Here is a 24,443-nt window from a genome sequence, read left to right as displayed (position 1 = left end):
TGGGAAATTCTGGAGTAGCTGCAGATTTAGCTTCTCCTCCAGAAGGGCTCAGCTCCATAAGTAAGTAAGTAAGTAATTAATGTGTGTGTGTGTTCAGAATCTGAATAATGTAACCAAACTCTCAATTAAGTGGGTTGTTTGTTGACTCCTAGAAATGTCATTTGTCTGTGTAAGATATGAGGTTTGCAGGGCTCAGAATTCATGTTGTGGTCCTCTGGATTATGACACTGTGCCAGGTTACAACTTTATGTCATAGCCAAGAATAACACATTTATCTCATACAGTCTTTAATGGGGTTTGAAAATAGTGGTAAATTTCCCAGGTTACTGTACATTTTTTAATACCAATACATTGTGCCCTCCTTGCAAGTATATATGCATTAGGCTTTTATGTAGTGTATAAGAAAGTAATGTAACAGTGTGATGAAAGCTCTGAAATTACAGAATTTTTGGTTACCATACCAACAAATTGTTGCACTTTAACATGCCACATGAACATAAATTGTGTAGTAGGTCTCAAATGAGGAAGCAGTCTTGTGTTTGAGCTTATTGTGTCTATTCTGTGAATATTAATAATTTTGACATGGATATGTGAACTGTAGTGTGCTATGTAAAGAAGATGGTTTACAATTGACTATTTGTGCATGTTATCCTTGGGAGTTGGCATTAAACATCAGTCTTGATGCATGATCTGGTAATATATAGGAATAGAAAGGAATATGGGAGAAAGGAAGGGAAGTTAACAGTATGAAGGCTTATATAACAAATGATGTGATTTCTTGTTAAATTCTCAACAGATATTACACAGATTTATTTTAATTTAAAACTAAATTTTTATTTATGGCTTCATTTTCTTATGTTACCAGTTTCTTTCAGTGCACTTTCTCAAAACAGAGAGATTGTGTCACAGTACTATTTGTGAACATTACTGGCTTCTTGGATATGGTGCAATGTAGTCTGGTAGAATATCACCAGTGTTTGTGAGGAATCTGCTGTCTCCTGCTTCAAGGTAGAAGATTGAAAACAGAGATCAATGTATCCAATGTATCCTGACTTTCTTGATTTAAAGGGTTTCAGATAAGATGTTGCACAGAATAATATCCTCACATAGTGTTACTAAGCAAGGTTTGAGATTATTGGAGTGGTGATGTGATGNTCCCCCCCCCCCCAATTTTTTTTTGTAAGATAGTATCATCTCTTTAAGACAGTGATGTTCATATTCACCTCTGTGAGAACCTCAAATCTTGTTTAGCACTACATATATTTGCTATATTATTTATGTCCATGTTGTAGAATATACTTATCTATAAGGCAAATCTTTTTCTGCTTATTACATGAAAGGATAAAATTCAGTAAATTGTTGTTGATTGTTGTTGACATCTATTATGTTCATTTTATATCCTGCAGGAAACTTATCATTGGATTGGCTCATTGGACTTGAGACCAAAGGCAAGCAGTGCAATAGTGCAGATACTGAATGCAGTAGCAAGGCACAACAGAGTACTTACATTGGCTCATCATTTACATGTACTGCTTGTGGGAAGAATTATACGTGGAAGACGTCACTTTCAAGGCACCAGAGGGATGAATGCGGCAAGGAGCCACGGTTCCCATGCCCATACTGCCCACATAAGTCCAAACGAAGAGGAAGATTGTGGCACCATATTGCGAGAATACATCAGCTGTAGTTCCTGGTATGCGTGCCACAGTGATGTATGAGGGCTGATCAAATGAAACCCATTTATGGTGCAGTTCATCATGTGACCATGTGCATGCCACATAAGGAGCACAGAATTCTTTGTGGAGGCAGTCAATTTAGTGGTGTGTCAATGGGATGCCAGACTTCTTCAACCAGAAAAATCTGTGAACGGGTTTCATTTGAACAAGCCTCATAATATGTTGAAATGCATTACATTGTTATTGGTTTTCTTAAGGAAGCCTTCCCAATTGTATAATTGTCAATGATGATCTGAACAGGATATGGAAGGAAACAATCATGATCGGTTTTAAACCCTCTGAAGGAATATTTAAATGACATCCAAATTTCCAATGCAGCTATATATAGATGGCAGCAAGTCCCTGTCGTTTCAGTGTTATTTTGTTTTTAGAGATTCATCTTATATCAATAAATAAAATACACTCTTTGGTAAAAGAATGAATACAGAAGATCATAAGACTCCCGTTTTTGGTGGCAATATGAAATACTAATAGAATATAAACATGATTTTAAAAACATCTCAGAGACATGGTACAGCTGTTTGGACAGAACAGCTGACTATATCTTGGATCCAGTGAATTGATGTTAGTTGACAGTGACTTAAGTTATCGTGCCTGTATTTGTTTAGGAGCTGAGGAAAGCTGTAATAGATCTCAAGACAGTCAAGTTCCAGAGCCAAGCTTTGACCTTGAACATTGTAAACAGAACTTGGAATGTAAACCTTATACCAAAATGTTCAGTGATGTTCGTTATTGTCTTTGTTTAATATGAGTTAGCGCAAAGCTATTACAGTCTCTTATATTGTGATAACATATAGACTTAGTCTGCCCTGAAGATGGAAGCAGCAGTTTCCACCAAAACACTTATAACTGTCTGTAAAACTACATAACGTCATTCCAGAAGATCATAGTCTTAATATTCGCCAACTTAAGAATCTCAAAAGTCGTAGAATGAGGTGTGATCATAGTTTATATGCTCACAAATTTTTGCAACACTTTTTATCCCAAAGGCAATGGTAAAGTTATCCTTGTAACAGGCCATGTAGACTTTTAGGGTTGTGTGATGTCGATGCTTTCACATTTTTATACAGTTAGCTCACAGATGTCAGTAAAATTATCAGCCTTATATGCTGGACACCCTTTTGTCCCAGGAAGATTCCTGGTACTCCTTTCTGTTAGATGCTGAGTTGACCCCAGGGCCATAGTGCATCTGGAAGGATTAGGTCAATTTAAAAATCCAGAATTGAACCTGTAACTTTCTTGTTGGGAGCATAATACCTCAACCAACTATGCTACAACTTGCCCCATATTTTTATATTCCAAACAGAGAAATTCTACTTATATGTTTTGACTGCTTTATTTCAATATATTAATTCTTTTTTCAAATGAACATAAAATTAAAGACCAGACCTGTCCTGATGTTGTTCCACAACTGCTCAGTCCTTCAGTCCAACTACATTTTTCTTAGGATCCCTTATAACCCCTACTGAATCATGAATGTATGATCTTTGAAGATTACCATCTTCTGTTTTAAGAGGCCAATAGTCTGATGGATAGCACTGCATCTGTAAACCCCTTAGTGCAACCACAAATAAACTGAATCCCAACTACTCTTTCATATACATATTGTCTTCTTAATTTAATGCAGATACAAATTGATTATTGATAAAGTAAGTAGCACTGTATGTATTACAGTACATGGAAGCACAAATGTTGTTTTCTGTCATTGATGAACCAGTTAGCAGCATAGAAAATAAACCATTTCCACTCTGTTCTTACTCTAGAATTGACCATTTATTTAATAATCATTTTAATGGCATAATTCTTAAAACCTTCTCTCACCAGATTTCATAGGAGCTTTAAAAGTATGAAAAGATTACAAATTACAGTAAAATATAAATCTCTTGTTTTGTCAAGTTGTTTCTTAACTAAAGTTATTTGGTCTCCTTACAGGAACATCTTTTGACCCAGAAACATGTCATCAATGGCAACCCAAACATAATAGTGTTGCACGATATTGTCAGCCAGTACCAGGCGTGGAAGGGTTTAAATGCAATGCATGTGATAAAAAATATCAATGGAAGAAATCATTAGTAAGACATCAGCGAGAAGAATGTGGAAGAGAGCCTCAGTTCCAATGTCCATTCTGCCCCAGTCGAATCAAGCTGAAATGCAATCTGAAGAAACACATCAGACACTTTCATGAACAAGTGTTTTATTCAGTATAACTTACAGTTCTTTCAGTGTGATTTCATTTGTCAGTTTTGTAAATATGACATTTTGTTTTCTTTTAGCCAGGGCTTCAGTTGAGTGAGGGTGTTGCTCTGGTACTTTTCATTACCAATGAGCTACAATGTCACATCTCTTGAAGTCAGTGATGTCATGCATAAATGTGTAAGCCCACTCATACAGTTAGTTTTTTCTTTCATACATCTCCGTTGGAGGCAGGAGCATCAGCCTCTTAAAGTATATGCATTTATTGCAGTGTTTATTATCAAGTTCTGCGTTTAAATGTGTAAAACTACAGGTTATCTTGAAATCCCTATTAACAATTTGAAACAAGAAACTTGTCTAAATAATGAAGAATTCTATCATCTTGGATATAATGCTGTGCAGTCCATTAAAAATCAGCTGACACATTGGAGGAACATGTCACCTCCATATTAAGGTGAAAAGAATAAGCCAAGCAAGAAACCAACATGAAGCAGGTAGCAAGTAGACCAAGTAACATGTTCCTCAAAAATTTTGGTCAATTTTCAATTGACTACATGACATTGTTGCCCAGAAGATAGATATCTGGATAACTAGCATTGTGAAAACCTCGAGTCCTACATTGTCTAGATAATGTTTAGTTTTATCAGTTATAGTTTATATTAGTTCCTCCCTCACAGAGAACTCCTCATTGCAGGACCATCCATCTGTTATGGGAAATATTGTTTATTCTGAGAACTATACAAAACACATAAATAAACTCTGTGAACAAAATACAGAATTGTTAATATTAAGGAAGGTGGCACATATTATTATGATTATGCTTTAGAAGGTTAAGTTACCATGAGAACAGCCTCATGGTCATTTCTTTCAAACAGAGTCTGCATGCTAGGTAGACAGAGTCAGTAATTAAATTTTTAGGACTACACCCCTACCCTTCTTTCATTTATTTCTTCTTAACACAGTATTGTAAGCTAGCTAGATATGTTAAGACATCACTGTTGCTTTATCATATATTTTCATAATTTTACAATTGTAAGAATTGTGAAACACATTGAAAGCCATTGTCATCTGTGTAGGTGTCCAATTTATCCATGGACTGAAAGCCATGAAGTCATAAGAAACAACTTTTATTGCACAGTAATTGTCATCTTCCTTTAGCAATAATTTTTATAGCTGATCCAAAAATGTTGTGTTATAGAAAGTATTTAATAGTGAGATAAAATTTATGTGAAATCACTCTTAAGCCTGCCAAGGAAATTGTTTCATGATCTTTTTTCTTCTAAACTCCTGAACTTTTAGCTTTAAATGGTAATATTTCTGTGGTGCTTGTTGAATAAATGTAGTGTCATGATTATTCCATCAGTAGTTTACTGCATTTTCTTTGCTGCACATTTTATGGGAACACATGTAAAAGAGCCAACCCATCAAAGCTAAATTAGGTTTGTGGACAGTAGTTGACATGATTTTAAATTTAGTGACATCATATAAAAATTATATAAAGCACTATAGATAATTATTAAGTATTAGTACACAGTCCATTAAAATTTCAACAGGAAATTGTTCAAAGAATGGATTTATCAAAGATACATAACCTCAGTACAAGTTCTGGAAAGGCAGCTAGATTTATATTAACCAGTCAAGTGGTTAAGATGTTTATAGATGTCATGCAGTACTGTATATCATAGTAGCTATGATGTCTATAGATGTCACGCATGTTTCTAACTATTCCATTGTAGATATGATGCCAGTCAACAGTGCAGACTTGTACGTTGTGCTTGCAAGATGTTCTAGCTGCTTCAGAGTGTGACAGGAAGTTGTTGATTGCTTGATAGCTGTCCTGGGTTCAGGTTATGTCATCTAAACGTTATGGCAGGTCCTAGCAAGAAGATGCATGTAAGTGATGAGGAGATGTTTAGGAACTATTATAAGAGAATGAATACAGTGGTATTTCAGGGAGTGAATATAGTAATGATAGTGAAATAAATGTGAAAATTTTGTTACCTGCTGAACAAAGTGTGAGCTCTGATGAAGCAGAAAATGTCAGTGAAAACAGAAGCATGCAGCCTGATGTATGTGCAAATTCAGGTTGTGAGTGACCACATTTCCCATTTACTGGCAAGCCTGGTATAAATGTTGATTTAGAAGACCCCAGTAACCCCCTGGAATATTTTGAGTTGTTTTGTACACTCGACTTTGTGGAAGTAATAACCAGAGAAACGAATCAGTATGTCCAAAAAATTTTAGAAAACACACCTAATCTGAAACTAAAATCTAGGATGCATTGTTGGGCCAGTATAAAGAACTACATAATTATAATATATTCACAGTATCTGCCACTTGAGTTGCTGCAATGTTTCCGGTGTTATGATTGTTTTAGTTATAATTTCATAGTCTGTAAAGATAACGATTTTGCGGTGATGTTTGGAAGAACAGTTCAGTTCATCCATCCATACTAGCCTTGAGCTTGTCCACATGGCAAGAAGAAACTTTGTTTATCAATCCACAGTGGTGCAATAAGCCAAGCTGGGAGTGTGTGTTTTTACGAGGCAGATTTGTCAGTGACTCCTATGATCCTGTTTCATTTCTAAACACCACACACCAGGCAAGATCACATATATGAATGTAAATGACTCAGGCATATGTATGAGTTCATGTAGGCTGAACAGTAATGAAAGTCAGTGGCAAGAGTAGTGGATTGTTTGAGAATAAAGCCAAAAGTATGGAATTTTACTAAGAAATATAATATATGCTTTAATGTAAGTGCTATAGAAATGAATATACAGGTATTTGAAGTCTGATAGTTGGTCTTTCAGAGGCTTTATATGTTGTAATTTTATAATGACATGTGATTGAGATACTGAATTTTAAATAGGGAGCAAAAATTATAAAATTAAATGTTGCAGTGACAAATTTAAATATTAAGGGGAATTTAATGTGCCACTGTGGGAGAGATATGAACACAGAAAAGAACCACTTGACTGGTTAAGATACTAATATTGACTGAATAAGAAGGTGCTGTTATCTACAGTTCCATTCTCTAGCTATAGCATCTGTAGATAACCCCTACATTGATCAATCCTTTTTACATTAAATCATAATTTTACTGAATATACTCACTATTTGTGATGGAAATTTGTTTTGAATAAGGATCAAGACATCAATACCCCTTTCACTGCAGTCTTTTTTTTTTTTATTGTTAGTGGGGTGGGACTAAGTCCCATGTACTGCGGCCACTTCTGGCCTATTGTACCAGCCCCAGATGATAGGTGAGGGTGATTGTGGAGCAATTGGTGGAATGAAGATTGGCAGGGGAAACTGAAGAAATCAGAGAAAACCTGCCCCAGCACCACTTTATCCACCACAAATCCCACTTGACCAGACCCAGGATTGAGCCCAGGCCGCCGCGGTGGGAAGCCAGCAACTAACCGCTTAAGCTATGGCACGGCCTCACTGCAGTCTTACTGTCAGCCCTATAACTGCTGCTACCACTTTCTGTTGGGCAACATGTATATGTGGTGAATGTTGTGGACTGAAGCATAGGAAACTTTCTTACTTCCACCTGGCAGCCAATCCTGCAATTACTACTGTTGCCTTCTGTTAAGGATATACTCAGGACATCTGAGCAAACCTTTGGCTGCTATATATTGACTTCAAAACAAAACTAAATGTCTGTAATGAGTGCAGTTGACATGTAGCTGTATAGCATAGAATGTGCCTAGGATAATTATGTAGAACTGAAGCATTTGTATGACATGATATAATGAAGAAAATGTGCGCTACATACTGATGGAATTATTATTACATTAAATTTACCCCATCCAGCTCAGGATTATGTGCCAAATAAAACAGTATTAGTTTTCACTTTCATGTTTGTGTCAGGGTTTTTTTACATCTTAGCATGGTGTTTCTTGTAGGCTGCAATCTCTATTACATGCTGAACGTACAGTTAGATAAATGGGCAATTAAAAAATTCTAGCTGCACAGTGTATTGTTCTTAGGAATAATCTGTTGGCAGAAACTTTAAACTAGTGATTCAGACTGTAATCATGAGATGCCTCATGCAAGATGCTTTCTAATTTGGCAGCTGGCAGTGCAGCATGAGGGAGGAAGCATGCATCATGACTGTGACAGGACATGTTATTGGTCATGTTATCACTAATTAATATTAATAAACATAACTCTAAAGCTTTACTACATATTGAAGACAATGGCTACCACTACAGCATCAGATGTAAATTAAAATATATAGTGATTCCATTTTGGAAATATGTCTTTTCTGTCTGTATTTCAATAAAAGAATAAAAATAATAAAGTGTAAATTAGTTTTATAATTTATTTCACAATGAATCATAATTTATTGTTTTCCTAAAATACAGAATAAATTTTTATCAGCGGAAGTCTATTTTTAGAAAAAAAATATTTTGATATGATATTGTATTGAAGATTAAGAATAAATTATGCAATATTTGGTTCATCCTTTATCTTTGTTCCTTATTACATTATAATACTAGGATGTATTTAAAAATGGAGGTAAATTAAGGGTTTTGTATACGTAGCCTGTATGTAAGAAAGTGTACACATAACCTTTGTGTAAGAAACTAAAAAGTTGTGTAGTCATGATAGTGATGAGTTTTAGCAAAGGAAGGCAGCAACGCTTCTTCTTTCCAGTCTAAAGAAAACATGTGTCTGGACATATCATATTGGAAGTATTAAATATGGAGCAATTACAAGGTTGTGGTGCAAGCAATAGATATTACATATGTTACTATACAGGGACTGCTTCTGGGTGTTGGTTAAGGTTATCACACTATTTGTTTTGAATGAGTAAGTGGCATAAATGTAATGTGTAATTTCAGCTTTTGAGGTTTAGCTGTCTTGAAATTTTTCCAACACTATAGCATAAATTGCAGACACCATTTTCAGGGTGAATGAGGCAGAAGGTGGTGGGGGAACAGAGCCTGGTGCTATCTAGTAGCAGGAAGCTCTGTGGTTAAGGAGAAACCTTGGAGAGAAAGAGGTTGGAATAGACTGTTCAGTTTGTATCCATCTTCATGGCAAAGTTATGTCTCATTTGTTTCTTCATTATTTTGATCTTAACCACAAGGTCCCTTCTCATTGAATAGAACTGCTTTCTACACCTACACCCTTATTTCCACTGGGAAATCTATATATTGATTCATGGTCCCTTCCCAGTGGACAGTACTGCACTCCATAACCTCACCCATACTTTATTGTATGCCCTATATATCAGGTCTCCATCCTCAGGGTAGAAGAAATGACAGCAGGTTATTCCAAAGCACTGGTACTTATCTACAAGAGTACATCACATTATATCCTGGAAGGCAACGGTTTCAGTATTTACTGTTCTGAGAACCTCAGACCTCAGTAAATTGTTCTGAAAACACTCTGTTAGTACCAGGGCCTCTGGTATATATGGCTCAGATGAAGAAATACTGCAAAGTGCAAAAGTTTATCTCTTCCCTGTGGAACATCCTAAAAATGAGCAGGATTTGAGGTTCTCACAGCAGTGGTTATGAAGATTGCTATCTTATGGGATATGATGAATCTTCTTACCACCTGCCTTCAAACTGGTGTCTTGCTTGGCTTATTCTTGGACCCTGAAGATGGAGATGATATGCTTCTCTGAAACATTGGTTGACTTTCAACAAACTACATGGCGTTATATCCCAGATTATAGAACTGTTCATTCTAAAAATGTGTATAAAGGATTAATTCTGTTGAGCAGAGTCCTTCTTTTGATGCTGATAGTTTCTCACATACTGAAGAAATTCCTAGAATTTTATGGAACCCAAAGGCTCAATACTGTATTCATGGGAACTCACTGCTGTCATCTACCCTGAAGCAGATAAATCCATTCCATACTTTATCTTCCAATTTTCTTAAAATCCATTTCAATATTGTCCTCCCATCTTCCCATCCATCTTCATAGTAGTCTCTATTCCTTCAGGGTTTCTCACCAAAACTTTATATACATTCTTTTCTGTGCTTGCTTCATGCCCTGTCCATGACATCCTTCTTGATTTGATCATCACAATAATATCTGGCAAAAAGTACAATTTATGAAGCTCCTCATTATGCAATGTCCTCCGGTCTCCTGTTGCTTACTCTTGGGTTAAAATATTCTCCTAACCACCTGTACTAAACACAATCAGTGAATATTCTTCTTTTAATGTGAGAGACCAAGTTTTGCACCCACACAAAACTACAGGCAAAATATAGTTTTATTTATTTCAGCTTTTACCATTTTAGATAGCAGATATGAATGCAAAAGATTCTGTACTGAATGGTATCAAGCAGTCATCAAATTTAATTTGCCATCAGCTTATTCATGAATAGAACTTTTATTTGTTAGTGCCATTACCAAATATTTGAACTTAAGACACATGGTAAAAGGCTCTGTTTGTCTAGTAGTGTCAGGATATAGCAAATGTATGTTTTGTTACAAAGGGTTATGAAATGCACTGTGAGGTGTTAACTTTCTTATTATTTATTAGAAAAGGATATATGAAGTTCATTGTCTGTAGATTTAGGAATAACGTTGATATTTTTATAACTGTAATGGTTGTTTGTTTCCACAGATATAGAATGGTTACAACAAGATAAGTCTTTCAACTCATCACTTTGGATTGACTACAAGAAGAATCATGGAGTTTTGAACTTTAAGCTTCAGCCTGTCTCTTGCTCATATGCTGATGATCATAAGTTTCCATGTCGAGATTGTGGGAAGATGTATGCTTGGAAAACGTCATTGATCCGTCATAGGCGAGAGGAATGTGGCAAGGAGCCACAGTTTCAGTGCCCATATTGTGACAAGAGAACTAAACTGAAATGTAACTTGCTGAAGCATATTCGAAATTGTCATCCAGAAACAAGATTGTAAGTCATTATAGGACTTTGTAACATCAGAAGGTCCTTCGTTTCTTTGTTTTATACTCAGTGGATAGGAATTGGTATGATGTGGAACCAAGAAAAATAATGTAAGATTCTTTCTCACAGCTGTGGTTATGAAGAGTTCTATCTTCTGGGATATTAATGTGTAATTTGTTGAAAGTCAACTGACATTTTGGAAAATCTTCAGAGTCAAATAATGAGCCAAGTAAGAAACCAGCACGAAGCAGGCAGCAGGCACGATGTTATAGCCCAGAAGATGGAACTCTTCAAGAGGAACATCACTTGTGTTGCAAGAAATCAAATCCCAACAACAGAATATTGTGGGATCCAGAAGTCGCACTGCTTGTTGGTTCTTTTCATGCTCATGTAGCCACTACCACACATCCTTGAACTGTGGTGGCCAGCACTATTCTTTGTCATGGTCAGCACACGTATGCAGTGGAAATAGCTATGTGAGATTTCAAGAGTGTCACTTCTGGCCCAGCATGATTTTGTGCCCTAACTAACCAGCATCTTGTAACCAGACACCATTGACCGGGCCATCCCATGCCATAGCTGTAGCACAGAAGTTGTATGTAGTATTCTGGGCTGGCAATAAAAGCATTTACACAAACCTGTAATACTAATTTATTGTAATATATTCTTTGTTCATCATAAACAGCAATGTTGTACACTGTGGATACATTCATATGATGCATGAGTTATTTTATTTTGTTACTTATTTGCGTTTACACTATATGTGTTAAGCATGTACTGAACAGAACTGTTTATATTGGAAAATCTGTCTCTGTATGAGAAACCACTTCTGTTTCTGTGTTCTGTAGTGTATTTCCTGTATTGTATTTCTTCATTATGTGCTTTTCAAATTTATGTTTTGTCTGCCTAAAGGAAGGATTGCAGTTGCCAGGATAATTTAAGTCACTTCCTGTTGTCTGTTACCTTAATTCATGTTTATGAAACAATGTAAATTGGAAGGCAATTGATAAATTTTGTAGTACTCAGAGATCACTTTTCATGCAAATATCTGTATTTTCTGTAAGTTTGTCTTCCTATTATATTCTTTTTATCTCATCAAGTACAGTTGTTCACAAGAAAATTAAAATTCAGGAATATATTTGATTAATTGTATAAAAGAGTGTAAACGAGTGAACATGCAGAACCTTATAGAAACTTAAATATCTCTTTTATGTTATGTAGAGGAACATCATTTGTATAAGGAAACATAATTTTGCACTGATGTCTACAAATTATCACTGACTGGTCAGCATTAGTTGGGTGAGGCTTAGCCCATTGATTATGCTTTGGAAATACATTTTTATACATCAAATAATTCGGCATTTATAATTGTAAAAACTTGTTCAGCATTTAACCTAGGTAGGTGAAAAATGTGAAGAGGTGTAAAGAGATGATTGTAGAATTTAAACTTTGTGTAACATTTATTTAAATTATGTTTTTTTTTTTTACTTCAGTCTTGAAGTAACAGTAGTCATGTGCTATATATTTCACTGAATATAAGTGCAACATAGGCTTCATTACTTTTGTTTTCAATTTTATGATAAATTTATACTGTTTCTTTTTTTGCTCAGTGAGTTATCAATAGAATCTCTGCTTGTTTAATCTATTTCATTTTGTTGTTTCTCTCCTTTTTAATACATTTTTAATAATTTAAAATATTCTTGAATATTCACATTATTTTATGGAAAATGCTGAGTTTTTGTTGCACTGGAAGTTGTGTAGTTTACTGTGAGCCGCTCTGGGTGTGTGTGGAACAGTCTTCTTTGGCTATGTATGAGAGAGGTTGACTGTGAAGAGTTTAATGTAGTAATGCTAGTTAGCATAGAGACATTGGTTGTTGTGCACTGCCCATACTATGTGAACTATGATATAACATTATTAACAGCTAAACAACAGAGGCAGTTTCCAGCCAGAAATCTTGTGGTGTGATGGTTAATACCTTGTGTGGTCATACTCCAGTAAAGCTTATGGTAGTAACAGTTATTTATAGCTATACTGTCTCCTATTGATATCGATACCTGACCTCATTCTCCCAATTTCCACCACTTCTTTTATGTACCCACCTTCGTGTAGAGGCCAGATGACGCCATGAAGTAGTAGGACAGACAGACATTCTTAAATGAAGAAGTTGTGAGTTACCTTGGAGGGTCAGTTAACCAGTTTTTCAAGTATACAAAGATGTATATATCTGAGATTCAGAATCCCACAGTGGTAAATATTAAGACTGATTTTATGAGATGTTGTGCCATAATCTGGTAGATGATTACTAGTGTTTCTAAGGAACTCAATGCTGCAACCATCTTAGGGTAGCAGAAGTGACTGCTTCTACCTTGAAGAGGCGGCAGCAGAGGAAGTGAATTCTTCTACCCTGAAGATGGAGGCAACAGGTTTCCTCATAGTGTTGATAACCATGTACTAGGCTCACATCATCACATCCCCGAAGATGTCTTGAGATTTGTGTATTGTTTTATAATGCCTGAGTTTCATGTAATATAATATTATTGTTCTAGGCTTCACAGATTGTAACACATTATTGTAAACAACTATTGAAAATACAGAATTGTGGCATTCTTAATCATATCTTTTTGAATTAAGGTGATTCGTTTTACATGCTGGTAATGCAATAATTTTCCATTGACTCTGCACCTTTTACCAGTCTTATGAATATGATTGATTTCTTAATTTTAATCCAACATTTCATCCTTTTTCATAGAAGATGTATTGTGTTTAGAAGACAGAAGCATTTATCAGTTCAGATAACACAAATATTACCTTTACAGATCCGAACATCTATCATCCCACATCTGGTAGAAGTATAGGATCATCGCGTGACACTGCCTATCTTCATCAGGCGATAAATAGTTTCCAGCAACCAGCATCATCACATAGACTATCAAATCAACATTATGCAAGTACCCCTGGGCGTTATTCATGCCCTGATTGTGGGAGGGTGTATCGCTGGAGGAAAAATATGATGAGTCATAGACGCTTAGAATGTGGAAAAGAACCCCAGTTTCAGTGTCCATATTGCCCTCACCGGTTTACACAGAAGAGTAACCTCAACACACATGTAAAGAAATTGCATCGTCAGTATGCAGCCTGTTTCTGAAAGACAACCGTCTGCCTGCAGTGTGTGTTTCTTTATGGTTTATTTCACAGTGCTTTCAATAGCTCATATTATATAGTGTCTGATTATAAGATGACTAGAGATTTAATGAGCTAGAAATGAAGTGGTCATGGCCTAATTTAAGGTACAAGGATAGCTCAAAATTTGTGATTTTTCTGTTCCCAGTAGTGATGGCATAACTCAGAATTTTTGTTGCTCCTTTGGTTTCATTGCCTTTAATTTTAATTTAGGGGCCCATTGCCATCCATTGGTGCACATGTGCACTTTGGGGGTTAGATACAATGTGTCTGAGTAACCTGTTTTCCCCATCTGTAGGATAGAATACTAAGCTGTTCAGAAAAGGATCCCTGATCACTGTTCCCATTTCTCAGTGTCTGTATCTCACATTTCTATATTGCTTACTCTTCTATCCTGAAGTTGGAGACAGCAGGTTCCTCCAAAACATTGGTTCCTACATTCTAAACAACACAACATTATGTCCTGAAGACTGTAATCTTTTTGTAATATATTTCCATGCTAATGGGGCACACAGTAGCATAGTTGGTTGAGGCACTATGCTACAAGCTGGAAGGTCGCAAGTTCGATTCATGATGAGGTCATTGCATTTTTTCAATTTACCTAATCCTTCCAGCCTCGCTATGGCCCTGTGCTTGACTCAGCCCCTAACAGAAATGAGTACCAGGAAACTTCCTGGTGGGTAAAGTGCGGCTGTCACTTAAAGCTGACAACCTTACCGCCATCTGTGAGCTGATTGTCTAGAAGATGTGGGAGCCTTGACATCTCACCCCTATGGGCCTTCATGGCCTGTTACAGGGATACCTTTACCTTACTTTTATTTCCATTTTAACATAAGGATTTATGTTGTTGAAATGCCTTGAATAGTTAGTTGAATTATTCACATAACTTTTCAGGCACTAAATTAATACAGACCAGAGGGGTTAGTCTCAGGATTACTGGGCTTTCGGACCCTGTCCATCGTCCATTATTCAAAAAACTTGAGAACACAGCATTTCAGAAACTGAATCTGTTTCCATTCTCAGGTGAGGGGAGACATCTACTCTATTGGGTCCCTTAGAAAGACCTAGCTTTATCACTGGACCTACAGGTTAGTTCTTTCTGAGGGACCCAATGGAGTAGGCATCTCCCACCCTCACCTGATGATGGAAACACATCCAGTTTCCAAAATGCTGTGTTCTCTAGTTTCTAGAACATGGGATGATGGGAAAAGACCCCCCCCCCCAAAAAAAGACAGTTATCCTGAATGTTATACGCCATCCTCAGAACCATTTAGAATCTAGAAGGTTTAGTGTGTCTCTAGACAAGATATGTTATGTGTAACATGGAAAGGGTTGACAGCTTTCTTATAAGAAACATAGTTTCATAGTTCTGAATCTTCATAATATTTGCATTTAAGAAAGATCATACAAATTAGAAATGAATGAGGTTATGTATAATGCATATGATGTTTATTTATTATTTTGTGTTTGAAAAATATTTTTCTAGTATATTATCATAAGTAAGTGGATATCTATTAAGAGACATATTAATACTAATGATAACATTAGGCCTGCACACTTGACAGATTGATAGATTCTCAGGGTGACTTTTGCCCAGTGTAGGGATTTCTTTTATTGCAGTCTGCTTCACCATGACTACTTCATATATAACAAGTCTCATTCAAGGCTGCAGTAGATACTTGTAGACTCTGATTAAATAACACTGTTTTCTGCATGACTGAATGCTTATAAGTTCTATTCCTAAGTTGTAGTGCATACAAGTATACCAGTTTGAAATGTCTTATTTCTGGAAATATTAGTTGATCTGTTGTAATTGTTTTTGTATCACTACTTTTTCTAGAATAAAATGATCATGTTTATGATTTGTGAATTGTGGTGGATCTTTTCATGATTCTGTGGCAACTTAATGAAATACTTTGTTGTGGTATTTATAATTGATGAATTGGTTGTAAGGTTGTGTGGTTAAATGTTATAAATCCGTCTAGAAGTGTTCTTAGTTATGTTACATCCTACATGGTTTGGAATCCTGAAATTCATTCTGCCAATGACACTTAGTTTTAATACTTAGTGCATTAAGGCTTTGCATTTACATGTATTAAAATTTAAATATAAACCATATTCTGACACACTGTAATCGGATGTGAAAAAATATTCACACTTCCCAATTCCACGCCAAATTCTTTATGTATGATTTCAGTTCACTGTTATGGGATGAACTGTTGATTATAGTTTCAGTGAGCTTTCATATTCAAGGTCTCCTGTGTAATACAAGTAAAGGCAATGCTATGCCTTTATTCAGTGCCCTACCATACAAAATATGGAAGACGTAGAGGTAAAATGTCTTGGGTTATTAACCCTGGAACTAGATAGAGGTAATGATCAGTACATTTACATTCAGGAATGATTTTATAGAAGGAGCTAATCAGAATTAGAGATGAAGAGCTCAGTGTGATTGTATGACAAGATGTGTTAATATTGTGGCGTGCCACCAAAAAGCCAGGCAGTAAGACGTCCACTGATAGGCAACGGCTGCTATAAACATGTATACTTCAGTGGGAATGGAATACCAGCAGGGCGTTGTCTAGGAGTTGCTTAAACAACAAATATGTAAATGGGTAAAAGTGGTAAAGTAAAGTTGTCTCTGTACTTAATTAAGCACTATGCCATGAAGAAGTATGGGGAGTGGATGTATAGTCTGGGATGTTTACCAAAATGAAAGTTCTTGGATTCAGTCCATAACTGGGTGATGCCCATGGCTTGAAGAGATATCCCAGTTTTCCCCTCTTCCAATTTTTTGTGCAGATCTGAATCTAAGCATCTCCATGGAGCCAAGTTCTTCTTGAGAAGCCAACAGTTGCTCAGCCACTGAAGAAATTCGAGCATTTTATGGATACCTGAAGTTTATTGCCATGTTGATAAGAGCCTACTACTAATCTCTGTCCTGATCCTGATGAATCTTGAACACCCCTCCCCCATTTTGTTTCCCTAAGATCTAGTTCAATACTATCCTCCCTTCTATGTGTAGGTCTTCTTAATGGCCTCTTTCTTTCTATTTTCTTTTTTTAATACTGGTTCTAGAAATCCACATTTTGCAATACAACCTCCAGATATAGAAGAAGTCAAATTATTTGTATAAAAATCAACAATACTATAATATTTAACTACATACACAAATTGTGTACATGTCCAACATACCATGTCATGTCTTCCCACAGAATTTCTGTATTCGTCTCCCATGTGTGATATATATACCCTGTCAAGCTCATCCTCCTTGATTTCACCACTCTAATATATTTTGGCAAGGAGTACAGGGAGTGAAGCTTCTGAAGTATCTCCCTCCTGCCTCATCTTATTTCGTCCATATGGGAGACCAGCTTTCACACACACACAAAAGCACAGGTAAAATTAATATATATTTTTTTTTTAATCTTCTAGGTAGCTTCAAGGTAGCAGTGAGAGACAGCTTTTGTGAACTGAATGGTAGCAATCATTCCCCACATTTCATCTGCTGTTATTTTCTCATGAATTAAATCTTCATTTGTTACTGTAATTTGCGAATACCTGAATTTTGCTACACTTTCAAGGAGTCATGGGTCCTTTTCCGGTAAGTATTAGTTGCTTTCATATGGCAACATGAAGGATCATGAAGTTTTACTGAAACTGAGTGTTCAGAGAAGATTGAGATATGTTGGCAAGCATTTTTGATGTTGTGTTATAAGTATGTGAAGAAAATTTCTTCATCAGGTAAATAATTGCTAAGCACTCCAGAAGACTCTGTGCCATGGAATAAGTTTGTGAAGGAATAGATTAGAAGATCATCTTTAAGACTAATGCCTATCCAGCTTCATAAGGACCACCCAAACTACTCTGCTAGTGATAAGTATCAATGAAAGTACTGTAAAATTTAAATATGTATAATACAATAACCACGTACATATTTCATGAACATTTATTTATTCACCATCAACTTCTATGTATGTCTGTTTGTTATATATTTATTTATGGATTGTTTAACAGTGCTGCATTGGGTCAAACTGTACCATGTTGAATAACGATCAGTTAAAATGAATTAAAGACAGCGTGAAGGAAGCAGTTGTGCCCTAATTTAAAGTAATAATCCTTGAATGTGCCTGAAGGGACTGAAGAAAAAACACAATTCTCAGTCAGGAAGGTCAATATTCCAGCTGAGATTTGATCTAAACATCTCCCAGATACAAGTCATATGTCTTACTGCTTGACCACCTGACTTGGTACATATGAGTAGGCTATTAACACATTCAGGTCTTCATCTTCCCTTTTTAGAATTTGATGCTCTGTTAAAAACTTTATGGCTGAGAATTTGTGATGCAATTCAAGGTTTAAACATCTGAACATTTGAAGAAAGCAGTCTTCTGGGATTTGGCACCATGTATATATATGGTGTTAACCGACGTTTCGGAGGAACGTATCGCCTCCATCTTCAGAGTAGAAGGAAAAAGGGTAGAAGCAGACTGCTTTTACCGGTTCTCACGGTCTCTTGCGGGTTTATTATATTTTTTCCTTCTACTCTGAAGATGGAGGCGATACGTTCTTCCGAAACGTCGGTTAACACCACATATACATGGTACCAAATCCCAGAAGACTGCTTTCTTCATAGTCACCACTGTGAAAGCCTCAAATCTTACATCTGAACATTTGTTCCTATAGTGTTGCAATCAATTGATAGTTTTTGGAGTATTGTATCAGAATAGGACAGTTTAGGTAAGTGGTGAAAGAAAGGACATAATCCTACTGCTAATGTTTCAAGGTGGCCTCAAATGTGTTCTTTCAATCATTTGTCTGTAGGACAGAATGGTGGGACCTTAGAGATAGTCTGATTGAAATTATGTTAAACATAATTTCCTTAAAATATATCCCAATTACCAAACATGTCCCGATCACTGTAACTAATTTTAATCTCTTTCTTTCAGGCCTGAAATACATGTATGAGCATCCCATGGGCAACAAACAAAAGAATTCAGAGGCACAAATTGACTTTGTTGCATCTAGTTCCACGTTACAGTTTGATGTAGCTGAGGCTCATGGCATCCAAGGAAATTGGGCAGTTACTCATGGCCAAGAGATTTTTGCATGTACTTCATGCGGGAAAGTGTATCGTTACTACAGGAACCTTCAGAGTCATATCCGTCAAGAGTGTGGAAAGGAGCCACATCTTTTGTGTCCATATTGTCCATATCGCACCAAGATAAAGAGCAACTTGAAGAAGCATATCCAGATTAAACATCCAATGACAGGAACACAAATTGTAATGTGAAGATACCAACTTGAGACAGGTAGAAGGGGTACTTACTGGTGTGTAGACCCATGGAGTATGTAAGCACAAAAGAGACTGTAGTGGCCTGCAGGAAGAAAATGTAATGATTTTTCAAATAAACTGTATGGTTCTCTATCTTTTGAGCCTTATGTGTAAATAGATTTTCAACTTCTGAAATAATCAGTTTTCTGGAGTCTCATCTTGATGAAAAGAGAATTTTGAGGCTGGCATGGGCAGCAAGTTATTTAATCTCTGAAGACAACAAGAAAGGGAGTTATCAATAAGAATTGTGGAAAACATGTTAGTCTGATTTCACAGTTTTGCAAGATTTTCAAGTTTACTGTTGAATTCACAGATCTGCTGCAGCAGAGAAATATCTTGGAAATCAGACACCAATATCCTGGCCAAGTCCTTATCCACCACTTCCTTTTTCTACACATGGGACTATCTAAACAGTTGACTGTAGTAGTAGTAGTAGTAGTAGTAATAGTTGCTGGTAACTCACATTTCTTTCTTGCAGACATACATTTCGAGGAACCTATGAATGAGAACTCTGAGTACCTGGCTACTGGTTCCATGCTACAGATTCATACAAATAAAACCCAAGAAGTGCGCACAAGATGGAATGCAAAGGATGGACCTGGACTCTTTCCCTGTGTTGAGTGTGGTAAAGTGTACCGCTATTATAGAAACCTCTGTACACATCGTCATGAGTGTGGACAGGAACCAAGGTTTCACTGTCCTTATTGCCCACTTCGTACGAAAACTAAAAGCAATCTCAAGAGACATGTAACACTTAAACATAGAACATTGCCATCTCTTGTTGATTTATAAGGGGAAAGAATTGTATCAGATTGGATTAATCTGTATTCAGAATGAACAAAGAAAAATTCATTGTCTCACATGTCATGCAGTTCCAATACTGATATTATACTACATTGTACACTTTGGTTTGTATGAAAATTCATAAAAATTGTCAAGTGTAATTACACCAGGAATCTTTCAGTGAATATATGACATACAGAAACATAATGACTATAGGCAGGTGTTGGATCGATGACTCTATCCATATACACTTTACAAATCACTATTACATACACACTAGTCTCCACAGTTATGCCTTCACTGCCGTTGCTTTGTAGCAGGTACCATCAGCAGATATTGCACTTCCTCTCAGTTCCCAAACTGCCCCTGGCCTCAGCTACCAGCGTCTAACAATAACAGCTCACAATGACAACCCCAGAAGTTCTCTAACTGTTGGCAACTGCTAACTGGTCTTGATTATAACACCTAAGCACAGACTGCATAGAAGATGTCCCTTCCATTATTGCCATATTCTCTCATCATGGGAACATGCTTGTTTTGCAGAGCTGTTACTTAGTGATGGCTGTTGTATAGTTGCTTGTTTCATGGTCCTTGCTTAGCAATGGTTCTACATGTCACAGTATTATATATAATAACTAACAAAGTTCATGAACCAGAGTTATTCTTGAGAAACTGATAGTTACCCAGTTAATCAAGACATTTCTATCATTTTCTGGAACTCAAGGGTTCATTACCATGTTTTACAAGAGTGCACCACTGGTCCCTATCCTGAGCCAGTTGAATCCACTCCACACCATCCATTCCTATTTCTTTCCATTTTAGTATTATCCTCCTATCTATGTCTGCCTCGGTTTTACAAGTGGCCTCATCCCTTCATGTTTTCCTATAAAATCTTTATATATTTCTTCTCTCCTCACCTCTCTCCTCTCTCCCCCTCTCCTCCCTTCCCTTCCCTTTCCTTGTCTTCCATGTTCTACATGCCACACCCATCTTAGCATCCTTGGTTTTACCATTATAACATCTTATGTGCATAAATAAATTTTCTGTTTTCTGTTTCCCACCACAGACCCAATAGAGAATACCGAAAGGTATTATGAAATTTGCTTCATATGGTAACCACTGAGATGTGCAGATATTTCAGTAAGAGTGTTTGGATGTCACTGGAATCTTCAGTTCCAAACTTTCTGTTTCTCAGTTACTTAAGGAGACTTACATTGAGTGTTATTTCTTCCTTAAGGTTTTAGTTGCTGTGTGTTGTAATATTGATGTAGAAAACAACATCTTGGGCAAAGAAAGTACACTTCTGCTAGTATAAAAGAATAACTAACCAACGAAGTGATCCAGTTAGTTTCAGTATTACAGGGAGTCATTCTATTGTATGTAATATGACATTATATAAACCATCTGCAGTCATATTGCAATTATTACCTAATGATAATGGTGAAGAATAATAACATGCATGTGTATTGAACTGTGTAATTCTGATGTTGTTACTCAACTTGCATAATTATGCAGCACATGTTCACAGCAGTATTCAGAGATTACAAAGTAATATGTTGCATAGATTATGTAAGTGTTCAGAATTCTATGGTAGTGGGTGTTTAGCTTGTGGTCTTGTTGGCTGTGACTCCCTGTATTTTTGTAGGTGGGTACTGATATTTCAGAGGAGTATTCTGCCTCTCTGTACTACCCTGAAGATGGAGGCAACAGATTTTTATGCAATATTAGTATCTGTCTACCAGAACACATGGTGCCAAATACCAGAAGACTACAGTTTTAATATTCACTGTCATTCTATGGGAAATATATTTTAATGTTATAAGTTGCCTGAATAAAAGCATGCAAAGTTTTTGTGGACAAAATTTAAGACATAGACTGATCCTCATTAATACATGTGCTAGAACACTTTTTCCTTTCACATGACACACCATATGGCAAGCATCATATTGGAAGTTACAGCGTTGATAAGATCATGCTGTAGCCTATATGATGAACTATATTTACTTGGTACAGTTTTTGTGTATGTGGAAATATGTAGTGAAGTTAAGGGACCATGGATTGTATTCAAAAAGGTCATTCTCCTTTAACAATATTTAACCCTTTCAATACTGAGTTTCATTTAATAAACAGAAGTTGTATGTTATTTCTGTACTTTCATTGTAACTTACAGTTTGCATTGTTTTAAGACAGAAATTGTTTATTTGAATTGTCAAGGGATGACAGCCATGTTGTAAAATGTTTTGAATATAATTGGACAAAGTTACCTAATGAGATATCTCATTCTTAGGATTGTGAAGGTTTAGAAGGATTTGAAGGAATCTATTTTAGCAAATATATTATATATTTTCTTTTCAGCATTCATTTAGTAAAATGCTTTTAAAAAAGCAAATGGTTGTGAATGGTTTCATTCTTATGGAATAAAACTGATCCTGTTAAATATATTTTAAAAAGTTTTCAACAGTGTTCAGTACCTTTAGCTATAGTTTTTGCATTTTGTTGTGTATTGGCATTAACAAGGATTGAAAGACTGTCAGTACAGTTTATATTGATGTAATATATAACAGCAATCATTAAAAACCACTACATGTCTCTACCAATTGTGGACATCTTCTATATCCTAGGTGATGATCATTGTTATTGATTACTTGAAGAAAAATAAAATGAATGAATGAATGAACGAACTTATACTTGTGAAATATGCTGTGATTAATTTTAATTTTATTATATACTAACGTTTTTATGGGTTTGTTACTGTAAAATTGTTTATTTGTTATGAAAGAAATGTGTATGTGGCATATGCCATATATTAAATTTTTTATATTTTAATTACTTCTGTGTGTGTGACATAAATTTATTTAGTGAAAAACAAACTCCCCAGAAATAATAAATAACAAAATTAAAATTAATCGCAGCATATTTCATGGTCAGAATTCATTGCTCTGCAGTGTATTATAAAACCATACTGAAATGGATTCATCTCACTAAGATACTCCTATGAGGTTATGTGGCAATTCAGTAACAAAGACTCCTGCTTATATATAACACCTGAAGGTCACTGAAGATGGATGCAGAAAGTAATGGTTTTTAATAACTTATTATACATATTGTGTCAATATAAGTTGTGTTGACAGTTATTTCAATCCCTGTTTGTCTTTATTAATGTTTATAACATCATCCATTGACATTTCTACCAGAATAGATAGTATTATGAAAGAATTTCCTACATTCATCTTTCTTTTCCAATAAATATTTCCTTGGATCTGTGCCCAATCTATTCTGTTATGTGTATCATTCTACACTTTGTTTCTCCATAACATATTTAATCCTGAATTCTTATCTGTTTTATCATTAGATCAAGACTAGAATTTTCTGACCAATTTGACAGAAATGGATGCAGTTTCTGTAATGTTATGTACAGGAAATATACCTCAAACAATGGACAGCATCCAACATAGTGTTTTATTTGAGGCTCTCACAGCTTGTTGGTTGCAATGCTATGTAGTTCAGAGAAAGTTCATCATTTTTGAGGAACATATCACCTCCATCTTCAGGATCAAAGCAAGCAACCAGTAAGAAGCAACAACTCTCTGCTTCTTGTTGGTTTCTTGCTCGTCTTACTCTTTGACCCTGAAGATGGAGGTGATGGCGATACTATCCAACATAATATTCATATATGAATCAACCATTGTCGCAGATCTTTAGAGAATCCATATTACCGAAACCTAACACGGTCCTTAGTCGGTCCAATCAAGTTCACATCATAACTGTCTACTTACTTTCCATCCAGTGTAAATTATGCCCTCAATGGCTCTGTTTTCCATGGGGGCTGCTTTTCAAAAAAAGTCATACCACAAGTTCACTGTGTATGTGTGTGTGTGTGTGTGTGCATGCATGTCCTTTGTCTTTAGCACATCTCAAGTGCATGTCCAAACATGCCTTTTTTTGTTTTAGTTGCCTCATCCAAGATTGTAAAGTACAATGTAAAAGTAAAATTTCTCTTCTGCTAAGTACCACACCATATTGAGGCATAGAAGGGGCATGCAAGCAGTCCCCCACACATTCTTGATTGTAGCAGTAGTTGAAGAAGATTCATGTCCTGGCTGCTTAACTCTTTGACTGGCGCGAAGGGTATTTAAATTCCACCCCTGTCCTGGCAGGCCCTTTAAACCTTATGTCGCTAAAATGCATGTAGTTACTTTTTCCTAAACAACTTCAACAAAAATTGGTTTTTAAAAACGAAATTTTCAGGAACTAATTAAAATACAATATTTTATGCAATAAATGCCTTTCCATACCTCTTTATTAGTTTTTCTTCGTGTGATAAA

At 35.9% G+C, this 24,443-nt stretch overlaps 1 protein-coding gene across 12 annotated transcripts in view; it reads left to right on the top strand.

Moving 5' to 3' along the window:
• The window catches only part of LOC111862456 (longitudinals lacking protein), a 595,591-nt gene that overhangs the window by 412,542 nt on the left and 158,606 nt on the right, over positions 1 to 24,443 (top strand). The window contains exons 5-6 of one of the 12 annotated variants that reach the window (XM_023847908.2): positions 1,407 to 1,693; positions 3,669 to 6,171. The exons of the other annotated variants lie outside the window; for them this stretch is intronic. Coding sequence (XP_023703676.1) covers positions 1,407 to 1,687 — 281 coding nt within the window. The 3' untranslated portion in view covers positions 1,688 to 1,693; positions 3,669 to 6,171. Of the gene's footprint in view, positions 1 to 1,406; positions 1,694 to 3,668; positions 6,172 to 24,443 lie in introns of those variants that run through there. 12 annotated transcript variants of the gene reach the window in all.

The sequence above is a fragment of the Cryptotermes secundus genome, unplaced genomic scaffold (assembly GCF_002891405.2).
Source record: "Cryptotermes secundus unplaced genomic scaffold, Csec_1.0 scaffold816, whole genome shotgun sequence".
Lineage (NCBI taxonomy): Eukaryota > Metazoa > Arthropoda > Insecta > Blattodea > Kalotermitidae > Cryptotermes > Cryptotermes secundus.
The sequence above is the reverse complement of the archived record's forward strand: the minus strand, read 5'-3'. Positions and strand labels throughout refer to the sequence as shown.